General features: G+C 39.2%; 1 protein-coding gene across 5 annotated transcripts in view; it reads left to right on the plus strand.

Moving 5' to 3' along the window:
* LOC116065714 (CAP-Gly domain-containing linker protein 4) overlaps window positions 1-11,861 on the plus strand; it is a 38,167-nt gene extending 26,306 nt beyond the window's left edge. For 4 of the 5 annotated variants that reach the window (XM_031321302.2, XM_031321299.2, XM_031321303.2 and 1 more), the window contains 6 exons: window positions 1,454-1,639; window positions 1,794-1,928; window positions 4,496-4,619; window positions 8,933-8,997; window positions 9,141-9,219; window positions 9,546-11,861. In XM_031321302.2, the coding sequence (XP_031177162.1) occupies window positions 1,454-1,639; window positions 1,794-1,928; window positions 4,496-4,619; window positions 8,933-8,997; window positions 9,141-9,219; window positions 9,546-9,912 (956 nt within the window). In that variant the 3' untranslated portion in view covers window positions 9,913-11,861. The remainder of the gene's footprint in view (window positions 1-1,453; window positions 1,640-1,793; window positions 1,929-4,495; window positions 4,620-8,932; window positions 8,998-9,140; window positions 9,220-9,545) is intronic. The other variant, XM_031321300.2, reaches the window with a different exon arrangement.
* The last annotated feature ends 1,311 nt before the right edge of the window (window positions 11,862-13,172 follow it).

Here is a 13,172-nt window from a genome sequence, read left to right on the forward strand (position 1 = left end):
ATTGAACAGAAATTACAGAATCAGCAGATTCAACTGTTATTTCTGTTTATTAGCTAAGACTTACTATCAGTGCTTAATTTGTAAAGTGGGAGGTCCTGGAGCGCAGAGTGGGGGTGGATCCGGCGACTCAAAACGGGGGTTGGAGGTAACGGAACAAAAAAAAATTACACTGCCTATTCTCTGACTAAAAAAACCTGAACAACGCTGTGTACATCAGGGCAATGTTTAATTTAATTTTAGAACATGCACTGCATGGGTACGAAATGTAATGTCTCCACATTCTTGATCGGCGGAAACGATTTTTGCTTGTTTGGGTTCCGACTGGCCAGCGTATTTGAACCGTTATCTTAATACGTCCATGATTTGAACAAGTTAAGCAAACTTTGTTGTCTTTTTGACATTTTCCCCCTGAGTGAAACAAGGCTAACAGCAATCTCAACCAGCACAAGTGCATGTGTCACTTGAAGTGCCTCCCCTCCCTCCGTCCCTCTTCCCCCCTCTGTCTTACCCCTCAAACGCATCGATAATGCAAACACAAGATTTTTGTGTAACTTCAATGGGGAATAAAGACTAACAATACAGATAACAACATTGAACACTACACAAACAGTAATTTATTTTATTCATTTTTCATAGTGTCACTCGAGGTGCCGGATCCAATAAAAAAGGTTCCGGATCCAACGTCGGAGGTGCCGGAACATGTTCCGGCGTGTTCTCAAATTAAGCCCTGAACTTACTATTAAACAATTTTTAGCAAAGGTTGAGTTGTTTTGCCCATCACTGTCTGGGTTCCAATTTGTTTGCAGCTGAATGATCCCTTTGTCTTACAGCACTTTGGCACCAATTTAATCAATTAGCCTCTAAGAGTTGGGCACTGTGGAAGTTAAAAGCATAATGAGGTCCTGCATCCAAATGGCTTGAGAGTGAAATTGGGCATCCCCCTTCCCCATCTCATTCCCTAAAATTTTCGGAGGGGATTAGTATGTTGGAACGTAATTGGACGTTGATAACAGACTAACAACTGTAAAAGATTGAGCTCAGTTGATTTGTGCTGCCATAGAATCATGCGACACGGCTGCTTGGATTTCTGAACAAGAACAGTGGTAATTGTCTGGATCTGAGTGCTGTAGGCACTGTCACATTCAGAAGAACAAAATGGAAAAAATGAATAATAGGCTGAGATTCATTATGTTCATTTGTCAGTTTGTGCCGTGTGATTTGAGACGGCAGAATGGATAACATTTACAACTAGTGTTCCAGTGGAGCCTAGATGCAACAGTTTATGCACCTTTTTGAATGATTTGTAGTAGATCACTGGCCAGGTAGCTGTCTTCACAGAAATAGCTTTTATTAATTCACTTTCGTTCGTGTGTTCTGTTTGAGACGCTGGTTTTGAACGATTCTTTCTTTTAATTACCTGTCCCCTGTGTCTGTTGTCACATTTTCACCACAGGTGTTCTCTGCCGCTCTCTCTCCTCTTCGTCCTCTTCACTGGACTCTCGGCATGGGCCAGGTGCCCGACCTCGTCCACTGCCAAGGCAACGTCCTTCTGCCAGGCAGCGAAGGGAGCGTGCTTCCCCGAGTCCCAGGACCACACCGGCCCTGCGCTCTTCTCCTGACACCACTGCACTTACTGCAGGTCTGTATTATTATACGTTATATGCTGTATTGTCTTTACACTGACTTTAATTAAGATCCCTATTTTTTTAGGATTCTTTTCATTATTATACAAATCCAATGGAATCGAATTGAGGGCAGTAAGAATTGAAACACTTTTTGTTCATCTTTCCCAGGTCTTCGAAGCCGAACCCCCTCAGCTAGTAGCTCTGTGTGTGGGGGCCCTGAGGTGCGCCTGGGGGAGAGGGTGCTGGTGGTAGGCCAGAGAACTGGTGTAGTCAAATTCTATGGAAAGACCAGCTTTGCTCCAGGTCAGTTGTTAAAATTACTGTTCTCCCTGCAAAGATTTGACTGTTGAAATCACCTTAAAATTTATGACACATTGATTGTGTGTGTGTGTGTGTGTGTGTGTGTGTGTGTCAACTGCACTATTTGACTTATCTCAAGAAACTCTGTTATCAAATGCAATTGATGGTTGCCATAGTATATAATATTACAGGATCTCTGTTTTGTTAGAGTTCAGCAGAAGAAAAAGTGACATGCAGCTTTTGACATCAGAAGGCAAAACTGCTGCATCATGGTTAGGAGAACTGCAAGAGCCGTCTGTCTAATCAGTTAACATGTTTGTAAATAGAGAGAAGACCCCTTTGATCTCCGAGGCTTTGATCTTTCTAATCAGCTATTGACCATGTAACCTGTGTCTGACTGCTCTGCCAGTGAGGGACAGACCTGTGAAAAGAAGGTTTAAAAATCCCAAACTATAAGTGGCATCAGTGAAATGACCTTACTGTGAGCGCCAGAAGGCCTTTGCGAATGAATTGATATATAATTTGTGTAGATAAAAGTGACTCTGAAGACAGTTTCAAAATACTCTTTTTTTTTTTTTTGCGTTTTGGCTCAACACTGGATGAGAATAAATAACACACAAGTTAATCACGGCTAATGAAGGATATGTTGTCGCTCTGAGGCAGATTATTCCAAAACTATGAGTCCAATTGCTTAAATGACCTACGTTTTGACGTGTAAATGGTGTATGACAAGTAAAAATTGTGGGCCTGAGAGCAAGTTATAGAGGATTTTTATCTCTCCTCTGCCCTCTAGCTCTGACATCACCCACACTAATCAGCCTCATACACGCAGGAAAACACTAAAGATACACTCAACTTAACAGTGATGACACACAAACTGTATCAAACTGCTGAGATATTGTCTAATGGCTGAAGTTTTTGTGAATGGTATAAAGTTTGAATGAAGTTTGTAGGTGAAAGTATGTAGGAGGAGATACATTTTGAAGTGGAAGAGGATTTGAAGCCTGCTCCCATTGACTTTCAATGTAAAAAACATTTTTTTTTTAAACTTAATATTTATAAAAAATATAAATAGCAGAACAGAAGTTGAAGAAGTCCCAGCATGTGCTTAAAGAGCTAAACATTTTGATATTTTAATGGTTTCTCTAGCTTAAAGTATGCTGAAGTAGTTGAAGACCAAAAATGTATGGAAGAAGAAGGCGGAATAATAATAAAGAATGGAATAATAATACTGTGAATGCTGCTGGATCAGCATTCACACAATAAAGAAAATGTCCAAGAAGACCAAACTACTCTCTGGAAAAGGTTATCAGTGTTGGGTAAATGGTACTTTGAGTTTAGGAAAAACCTAAAAAAAAAAAGAAAAGGCCTTCATGGCATATAAAATATTTATCGATTTGAATAAATCATGGCTGTCCTTTCTGTTTTCAGGACCGACATAAATAATTACAATTACTGCAATTTCCCTAAATGCATCCTGGACTTAAATTGGATGGCAAACTGGTGAGCTGGTGGTTTCTGAAAAAAAATGATGGTGATTGCACAGCTTAACTTACCTTGTTGCCATCTTTATCTATCTTTATTTAAATAATCAGACTGAGGATGGTCTCTCCTGAAACATAACCAAAGAAAGTTAATATGGCTGACTATTAACTTAAACGCCTATAGAATAAACTTGGTGGACATGTTTATATTCAACATTGTGACATGAATGAAGGAATGATCAGGATCAGGGATTGCCAGTTTTGTCTCCAAATGTAGAACTTGCGTTGTTGCCTCAGGTTGATATATCAATCTCTATTTACAATACAATATACAATTTCTATTCTATCTTTTTGTAGCAAGAAATGTCAAAATAGTTTGCATAATTATGAAAACTTTTGTGCAGTATGATTATTGTAGAATGAGTTAAAAGGGGAGAAATGTATACAAGAAAGCTCTATTAAGCTCCTCTTTTTCAACATGCATGAGCTGCATTGCAAACTCAGTCACAAGTCATTGCAGTGGCAAACCTTGAGTTGGACAGTAGATACTAAATAAGATGAGAAAGCTGCTGCTGAGCAAGAGCCTAGACAGAAAACCACTCACAGTTACAGTTGTTAACATTTAGGCAGTAGTTCCGCCCAGACATAATTCATGTTTGAATAAGTACTAATGTATCTCACACTCCAGGATCATGTTTAAGGGGATTTCAGTTGTAGGTTTCCTTTGATACTCTTAAATCAGTGCTAGCAATTTCCTGTTATCTCAGCCTCAGTGTGTTGAGGATGGTGTCTTTATATCAAAAGCAGCTCTTCTTGCTGAACAATTCACAGTAAATTGATTTATTTTCTTTACATTTTGTCTATTTCCTAATGTGGCACATGCATCTAATGATGCAACACCCTTTTGGAAGCTATATGTTCATGCAACAGCTGATTGCTTTTCTGTGTACAGTTTGGTTACTACAGTGCAGAAAACATAATTGTCTTAACACATCTAATTTTTACAGCTGCCAACATTGAAGACTTAGCCGTCAATGGTCCCTTGAAAGTTATTTTGATTTCTGGTCTGTCTTTCTGTCCATGCAGGCCTCTGGTTGGGCATTGAACTGGACAAGCCAAGTGGTAAGAATGATGGATCAGTGGGAGGACTGAGGTACTTCAGCTGCCCACCAAAACATGGCGTCTTTGCTCCTCCGTCTCGTGTGCAAAGGTGAGTGCAGAACCTTTTCAAGTAGCTTATATTTTCACTAATGGTGACTTATGGTCCCTGGTAATGGATTTTTGCAAGTGGTCACCCACAGAAGCAAAAACAGACTTGGTATGTTCAGAGCAGATTTGTAAAGAATTTGGCAATATGCCCTCAAAAACCCAGAGTTTGTGTTTCATTGCCCTCATCAATACATCCGATGACACTAATGAGCTCTTTTGACAGTGTCATTTGTGCCAGTGTTGACATATTTGATTTTGCCCTCTGTGTGGCAAACAGTCCTCTGTACTTGTGATTAAAGGGAGTTTGAGTTGTCAAACGTGAAGCCTGGGGCCCTAGCCCAGCACGACTCCTCATTTTAATGTGGCACCTAGTTATGAGCCAAACGTCATCATCCCTGCCTTTTACATATGCATTATGGATAATGAATATGTATATCATTGGTTTAGGTGAGCGATGTAAAGAGGTTCTATTTTCACAAGAGTATGGAATATATAAGAGAATACCTTTTAAGATGTTGCATGCATTAGTCTTTTAAGTACATGGAAGCATTATTTTTATTGATACAAATATATTGATATGAAGGGGGGGGAGCACATGCTATCAACTTTCCTCAAACTTGCAGTCATTGTTTACTTTCTGTCCCCTTCGAAACTATTGGAAGTGTGAGGCCAATTCTGTTATTTTTGCTCTCCTGAAAACATTTGGGTTTGACATCAAAATATGAATATGAGCCTTTTCGTTTGAAACCACCCATTTTTCAAGTGAGCAAAATGATTGGAACATGTGACTGACCGATGTTTCTTTTTGCCCAGGTGTGTCCTGTTACATTGATTATTCAAACAATAAACAACTCTGAATGTCTACTCTCAGTTTCAGCTTTGGGTTTCGCTTGTGCAGACTGCATTTAGAGTTAAAAAGGTGTAACCAGAAAATCAGAGTCAGAGAATGGGCGTGAGAAGCTATGGGAGAAGGCTTTTTGTGTTGACACGGACAGCAGTGGCATGTACTGTATAATGTGCATCGGTTTTGAGACTAATTAAATGCAGTTATTACCAAGTGCTGCTGAGATTTTATGTCAGGTGAAGCAAAGGCATGTAAGTGGAGTGGCTTTTATGAAAAAGCCACACTGCAACCAATGACTCGTCTACACAGTTGCTTTTTTCAGTTATCCATCTCACGCTTGTCTGACAGAACAGATATACTACTTATATTTTACTCAATACAGCTGTCTACACAGGCTGGCCATCTTTTCGGCTTTGATACTTTTCCTCCTTTTTACACACATAACTACAGGGATTGTGTGTTCAGCTCTGAGTGCTGCCAAAACGCAGGTGACTTATACAGCAGTACCTGAATGCATCTTGTATAGACCCTGACAGAGGACTGTAGCTGCTGCTCTGCTAATGTGCTGCTTTCACTATGCAGACTGTGTAGACATTTTGTAAGTGGGTGTAAGGCCTTAGTGGCATCGTTCAAATTGTCGGACCACAGATCTGATGTTAAAGTAGCCATAAGGTTTCATCTGGTCAAAATACTGTCTCTAGTGTTATACTGTGTGGAGTGGCTAAATGGAACCACTGAATATTTTCTTTTGTAGAACTTAGTCTGTGAAATTTTGATTAGTAATATTCTCTGTGAGAAAGTGATACTGAAGCAGTGTTTTGTGTTTGAGATAGAGACCGGTCAATTTTACACTAGTGGGAGCTCCATTGAAAAGATAAAATACACTTGTCTCTTGAGGTGTTTAATCAGCCTCTTATAAGCTCTCTGATGTATGCAATCTGGTCTGGTCATGCAAGTATTTCTTGGCTAAACATATAATTACAGTAAACATTGGCATGCAGAACCAGCATGCAGGACAACCTGAATTACACTTTCACTTGGGTGTGTTTTTGAACACAGCCAAAATGTCTGTAATAATGTATAATAAAAATCTGTCTTAAAACTTGCGTTTTAGAAAAATGTGATGGTTCAGTGATGTGGAAATATTTATGGATTTGTGAATACATTTCCCAATTGTCAAATACTGTTGAAACATTGTAATTACAACTTAAAACGTACTGGTGAAAACAAACTTTTTCTCATTTATTTTTTTTTTTATATCCAAGCAGATGTTTGCTAGATTTTGCCCATCAGTAGCTATTTTGCTTGTATTTCCCGCAGAAATTACTTCCAGTGAGTATTACAAATTGCAAAGAGATGAGCTGTACTTAATGAAAGTATACGTGACAGGACTGTGGATGTATTTATAATTGTGTGTGTGTGTGTGTGTGTGTGTGTGAGTGAATTCCTGCTTCAGTGTATGAACATATTGTGCTGTCGATTCTTAAAAAAACATGCAGTGGACAACATTGGAGCCTTATTATAGTAATGTAAAACCAGCCAATTAAATAAATATACAATTGGCACTTTGCCTACTTTCCTATTAATCACACTGTTGTAAAGATTTGGGCCACCATTAGCTGTTGTCAGCTGGACTGGTTGTGTCAGAAATACAGATGGGAGACACATTAAAGGAAAAGCCAAAATAAACTGTCCTGATAGAGTAAACTCCAACACTCCCGAATAGAGTTGCCTTATACATACAAATCTGTTGTAGTCCAATCTAGTTATTTTCCAGTACAAACAGCATAATTATGCATTATATAAATAGCAGTCAATATACACAAATGTCTGTTGTGTGGCATTACTCAGCTGAGGCAGTGTTTTAAGTGTCCTGAACCAAAACTATCAGGGCCATGTGGATAGCTGAATTAGTAGATCAACAACATGGGGCCATCTTTGGTGCCAAATATGTTTTCTCTTTAATTCAAGACTCAGATTAAAGGAGTTTTCATGGTTTGGTAAATTATGTACTTAACATAACTTAAATTTGGACGGTTTGGATGTCTGCGTGCAGTGGGTTGTTAAACCTTTTTCTTCTTCTTACAGTTCTGTTTTACATCTACTGTATTTGCCCTGTTCTCACCTATGTGATGCAAACATAAGAAAATACTCCCACGTGGCACCCCTGTTCAAATAGTGCATTAACAAAGGCAAATTGCATGATAGGCTCTAATATTTCTGTACATCAGATTGGGCTTGCACACTACAAAGTCTTGACTTAATACATGTATCAATTAATGACTATTTATGGAGATCATTTAATCCTGGGTGTATGGAAAGCCTTGTCTGAGATACAAATTCACAAGCCACAAAGTTATTCACTGCCAGACATTTGTTTTGTTTTTTGCCCACATTTTGATTGAACAAGTGAATAAAAACTGTTGACTTTTTTATTGGAGGGCACATTAACGGCACAATGCCTCAAGTGTAAAATGTGTCTCATAACTGAATAACAGCCATTACAGTTTACAAAACAGTTGACATCATTACGGGTTGTGTTTATTTCAAAGGAGAGAGATTCTTCAGATTAGAGGGATTGCTGGGTAAATTAACACATTCCACCTTTTATACCTAGGTATAATTAGTCTCTTCACCTTCCACTGCTGCATGTGCTTCATCTCGATGCAGATGCACTATTCAAAGGAGAGATTTCCTCTTCTCTTCCCATCTCTTGATTGCTCTCCCTGTCTTTGTTTTATCCCATTTACGTCTTCCACAAGATAAAATCTGCTTTTTAGAAAGTCAGTGCCTGTGTTTTCTTGCCATGCCCTATACACGTCCGTTTCTTTTTTTTCCTAATTAACCCCAGGGCACATGGTTGCCTTCCATTTAATGCAGAATCTATCTCCCTCTCCATCCAGCAACTTGTTTCTCCTTCTCTTTTCTTTTGTCAGCAGCTATCATATTAGGAAAACAGCTTTTCTTATGCCCCCCACTTTTTTGTTTCTCTATTTCTCCCTTAGAAAACAAGAAAATGCCTTTTTCCTCTTTTTGCTTATTTCTCGACATTGGCAGCCTCCCTCTTCATGGGTTTCAGAACTCTAACAGTATTATAGTCACATAGTGGCTTAGGAAAACATCAATAACAAGACAGGCACTCTTGTGCAAGCAGCAGAAAGGTTATTTTTTTTCCTTGTTGCTGTTGTCAGAGGGGGCCATCATCAGATTCAGGCCCATTTAACTCATTCATTTTTTAACTTTAAAATGCAGATATGTGGAGTTATTTAATGATTTTTCAAATTTAATACATTTTATTCTACATTAATTCTCTGTTGATTATATTAAGTATGATTGCGCTTAACTCAACTTGTACAGTAGGTTGTCTCATAAAACCCAATGAAGACACCGAATTGTTACTAAATGTTCATAGAGATACAGTATATCACCGTATGTCACTTGCATGTTTCTTTCTCTCTTTTTACTCACAGGATCCATGGATCTGTTGATTGCCTTTCAGAGCTCTCCTCCTCTCGCCTCAGTTATCCTTTCAGCGGTGAGAGTTCTGCTTTCATTGCAAGCTTCGACTGACATTTATTTGAGATGTGTCTTTGCATATATTATGCTGTGAGTGCTTGTGAAGTCATTCTTATACAAGAATCTGTGTGGGAGTACTTGACTCTTGTGATTGCCGTGCAGGGACAATCCGTCGCAGTTTCAGCACATCATCGGCCATCGCCACCCCGAAGGAGACGAGCAGAAGAAGTCCTGTTACCAGGTGTGGCTCTCTTTCCTCTCAGCCCTCACATTTAATCCTCCCAAAGCTTTTCAACATTATCCTAGGCAGTGGCAGAATCAATACTGATAAGAAGCAGTGGTATTAGTCAGCAAAGGTTCCTCTTTTAAATGGCCAATGCATGATTGTGGTCAGAATGAGAGTGAACAGGGAATTGAAGATCAATCTCTCCAAAATTAAGCTGCCATGCTTCAACTTACTTTGGAGATGTCCTCTCACACTGCATACCTTTTTTCATAAATCTTCCTTGCTGTATTTTTCTCTGTGTTGCCACAATTCATCTAAAAAACAAAAAAAAAACAAAAAAGAAGTCGATCCAACCCTCACCGTCGGCGCTGGAACACCCTAACTGGTGGTATCGGCGGTGTTCCCAGGAGCACAGTAGGGTCCAGCCCCTTGCCAAGCTCGGACGGACAGGTCTTCCTCCACGTGGGCATGCAGGTCCTGCTCAGCAGTGCCAATGACATGGCATTCATACGTTACCTGGGCACAGCAGACTTTGCCCCGGGCCTTTGGCTGGGTCTGGAGCTCCGAAGCCCCAAGGGCAAGAATGACGGCTCTGTGGGTGGCCGCCGTTACTTCACCTGTCGACCTGGCCACGGTGTGCTGGTCCGTCCCAGCCGAGTCACCTACCGTGGCATCAACGGTTCACGCTTGGTGAATGAAAACGGCTAAGGACTGTAGAAACCAGAGAGGGGTGGGTTGGGAGGAAACATGTAGATGTTTTAACTTTCTGTTTATGATCTATTCAAAGCAAAAGTTTTAAGTTTAAACTTTGCCTTTTTCTGCATTGCACATTATTTTCTATTCATATAGTTAGTCCTCTGTACTCTTCCAGAGGTGTTGTAAGTTACAGTACTAAAACCACCTTTTAATAGTTCGAATTTAAAATACTAGATTACGTTTTTGGAACCAAATAAAGGATGCAAAGAAAGCACTTTAAAAAAATGAACTTTAAATTCATATTAGATTTTGTCTCGGCAGGATACAGGGGAAGAAAGTCTTAATAAGACATAAACACTGCACTACTTTTAATCTGATTGCACTGAGAAACAATGTCAATTAAGATGATAGATCAGAATAAGATTAGAATAAGACACTGGATGGTATGGATGTGCACACATGAAAAACTATTTCTAATTTTCATCACATCATGTAGAGATTTTTATCGGATAATTTAGGTGGTAATGTAGCCTACTCCAAACTAACCAAAAGTGTGCATGTGTTGTGAATGTGTGTGTGTCTGTGTGTGCGCATGTGTGTATTAATTAAGAGCACTTTGAAATGAGAGATGGATTGATTTTTCCAAGGTTGTAATATGGCTTACAGATAATTGATGGAAGTTGAGTCAAAACTGGATTTTTAGTTTATCAATTTGAATTAAACAGGATTTAATTATGCAGAGACCTCGATCAACCTCCATCAGACCACAACTGCATCAACAGAAGTTGTTTCCTCCTACATACAGTACATCAGTCTCTGCCGCAGGCTGTCCATTAACCCTACACAGATAAATGATGGTTATTTTGTGCTATGGGCAGCAAATTCCTACCTATTGCTTCTTTTGGCTATGATTCTGTTATGGTTAGTGACAGACTGTTCATCATTAAGGCAGTAATGTCATTTAGTTAGTCTATTAAACAACACATTGAAGGTTGGATTTTGACAATTGAAAGCCTGATTATAAACCAGACTTGTCTAGATTCAAACCTTTTTTCCTTCTGACTAAGCATCAGAGCTGTCACAATAATGTTACGTTTTCCATTTTTACACCCTGAATTTGGAAAAATCTGAATGTGTGTAATATCAGACCTGACAGCTTTTCAGTACAGCGTGATATCTTTACATTTGAAGACCACATTTCAGAGCAGTGGATGAGGCATACTTGTATTTGACGCTTACTTAAAGCAGCTTGACACGGGAAATATTCAATCATCCAGAAGTTTCAAGGATGGAGTTTGCTATTTGATTAGAGGCGTCTGGGCAGCTCAGCAGAGAACAAGCCATCGATTGTGCATGGGGAAAACAGGCCCACTATTCAGCAAAACTCTCATGTACTATCCAATTAAGGTGGTGTGTAGGCCACGACAAGAGCCGTAGAATCTCCAATGGCCTTCTCTCATTGATCTGTCTGGCCAGGCCCCCTGTGATTGAAAAGCAGTGGTGGTCAGAGCCCAAGGTTGTCTGTAATATCTGCCACAGATCTAACGGATGAAATGAGTGAGCGCTTTAAAAACGCAGTCTTTCCGAATTCCTATTGGAACATTTTAATTTACACTCTCTTCTTTAAAAAAAAAAATAGTGTCTCATTTGCATTAGGGCCATCTCTGTTATCATTCCTGTGGTGGTCCACATTTCAAATCTCATCTTTAGATAAACTCACATTTTGGTGTATTTGCAATCCCAATTGTATTACAGTATGAGTGATTTCAAATGTCACTGATTGGTATGAAAGTAGTTTTGCGCTGTGTTCTTGTGGGTAATAGTTTTTCATAAAATTCCTGATGTATATTCGAAGTGTGACTATGTGAGAAAGGGATTTGGTCTGATGCATTTACATGTTGTGGAAAAGTATTTGTAAAAAGAAAATAAAATAAAAGATTCTATTCTAATTTGACTTCTTACCTCCAGGACTCTCTGTTTCTTCTTTGGCTCTGTGCCTTTATCGAGTATGGTTGCACTAATGAAAAAGATGTATGCTTGACTTTCTTGGACTGTTCATAAAGTGCAGAGGAGTGTTGCCTTCAGGGAATGAAAAGGAAATGGCACAAGCACTTTTAAACTACGTCTGTTCACTTACCATCTGATTCCACTGGGGCTCATCTCAGCCGAAGCTGAAAAAGCCTGCTACTGGAGTGGCATTGTTTGCTTACTGTGCCAGCCTGGGCACACAAATTCAAGTTTGAGTGAGGGGGACATACCCAGAGGTGGAAAAAGTACAAAAATATTGTACTAAAAGTACCAATACTTTGATGAAATAGTACTCAAGTACAAGTGAAATTACCTATCTGAAAAATGTATCAAAAGTAATAAGTAGTTCATTTAAAATGTACTTTAAAAGTTACTTAGTTACATAAAAAAACAACTGTAAAACGGGGCGGGGGGGGGGGATCTCTCCCATGTAGTGAAAATAGGACAAGGGGTCATAAATCTAAAACAATTTTGTTTTTAATTAAAGAAAAATCTATACAAATGTATAAACATCTATACAAATGTATACACATGTAATAACACATGTCACATGTGACATGATGGCAAAGTGTCTCATGCTACAATCCTCTCCAAAAAGAACTGAGCTCTCCCTTTACCATTCACGCTGCTGATACACTTGATGTGACTGTAAATTCAAAGGTTTGTATACATTCAAACCGGTGACATTTTTGGTGGGGCACAGCCTATTTGTTCACCCGAGACTAATGTTCACAGCCCAGACTAGCAGCTAGCTTCTACACACCTAAGTAGCCCGTATGAGCTAATTAGATGTATGTGAATTGCAGTTTTTCTTGATTGCTTTGATCTGCATAAAGAAACTGGGATCCACTTGGTTTTCATTATCACTGTTTCAGCAGAGCAGAAGACCCCTCTTGCAAATGTGTTAACCCTTTCTCATTGGATTGACACATTTTCCCCATCCTTTTTCAGAACAGTTAACACGGATGTCATTCAAGCAGTCAAAACTCCATTCTTTTAGCTTTGGTAACCAAACAAAAAACATCTGTTCCTAACTATTAGAAACTACCTACATCAGTATGAAATCACTGAAGCACATGTTTGTCACTCCTTTACACAAATCTTCAATTAGCAGTCAGTCTGCAGGCCTTAATGTGATGTAGATGAGGCCATGTGGCCCCATCGTCAAGACAGAAGAGACTGAGTATCAATAGTGGCTATTTCCTATACTCTACAGTAATAGATGTTTATACTTTATTGTAATA

Source organism: Sander lucioperca, chromosome 18 (genome assembly GCF_008315115.2).
Source record: "Sander lucioperca isolate FBNREF2018 chromosome 18, SLUC_FBN_1.2, whole genome shotgun sequence".
Classification (NCBI taxonomy): Eukaryota; Metazoa; Chordata; class Actinopteri; order Perciformes; family Percidae; genus Sander; species Sander lucioperca.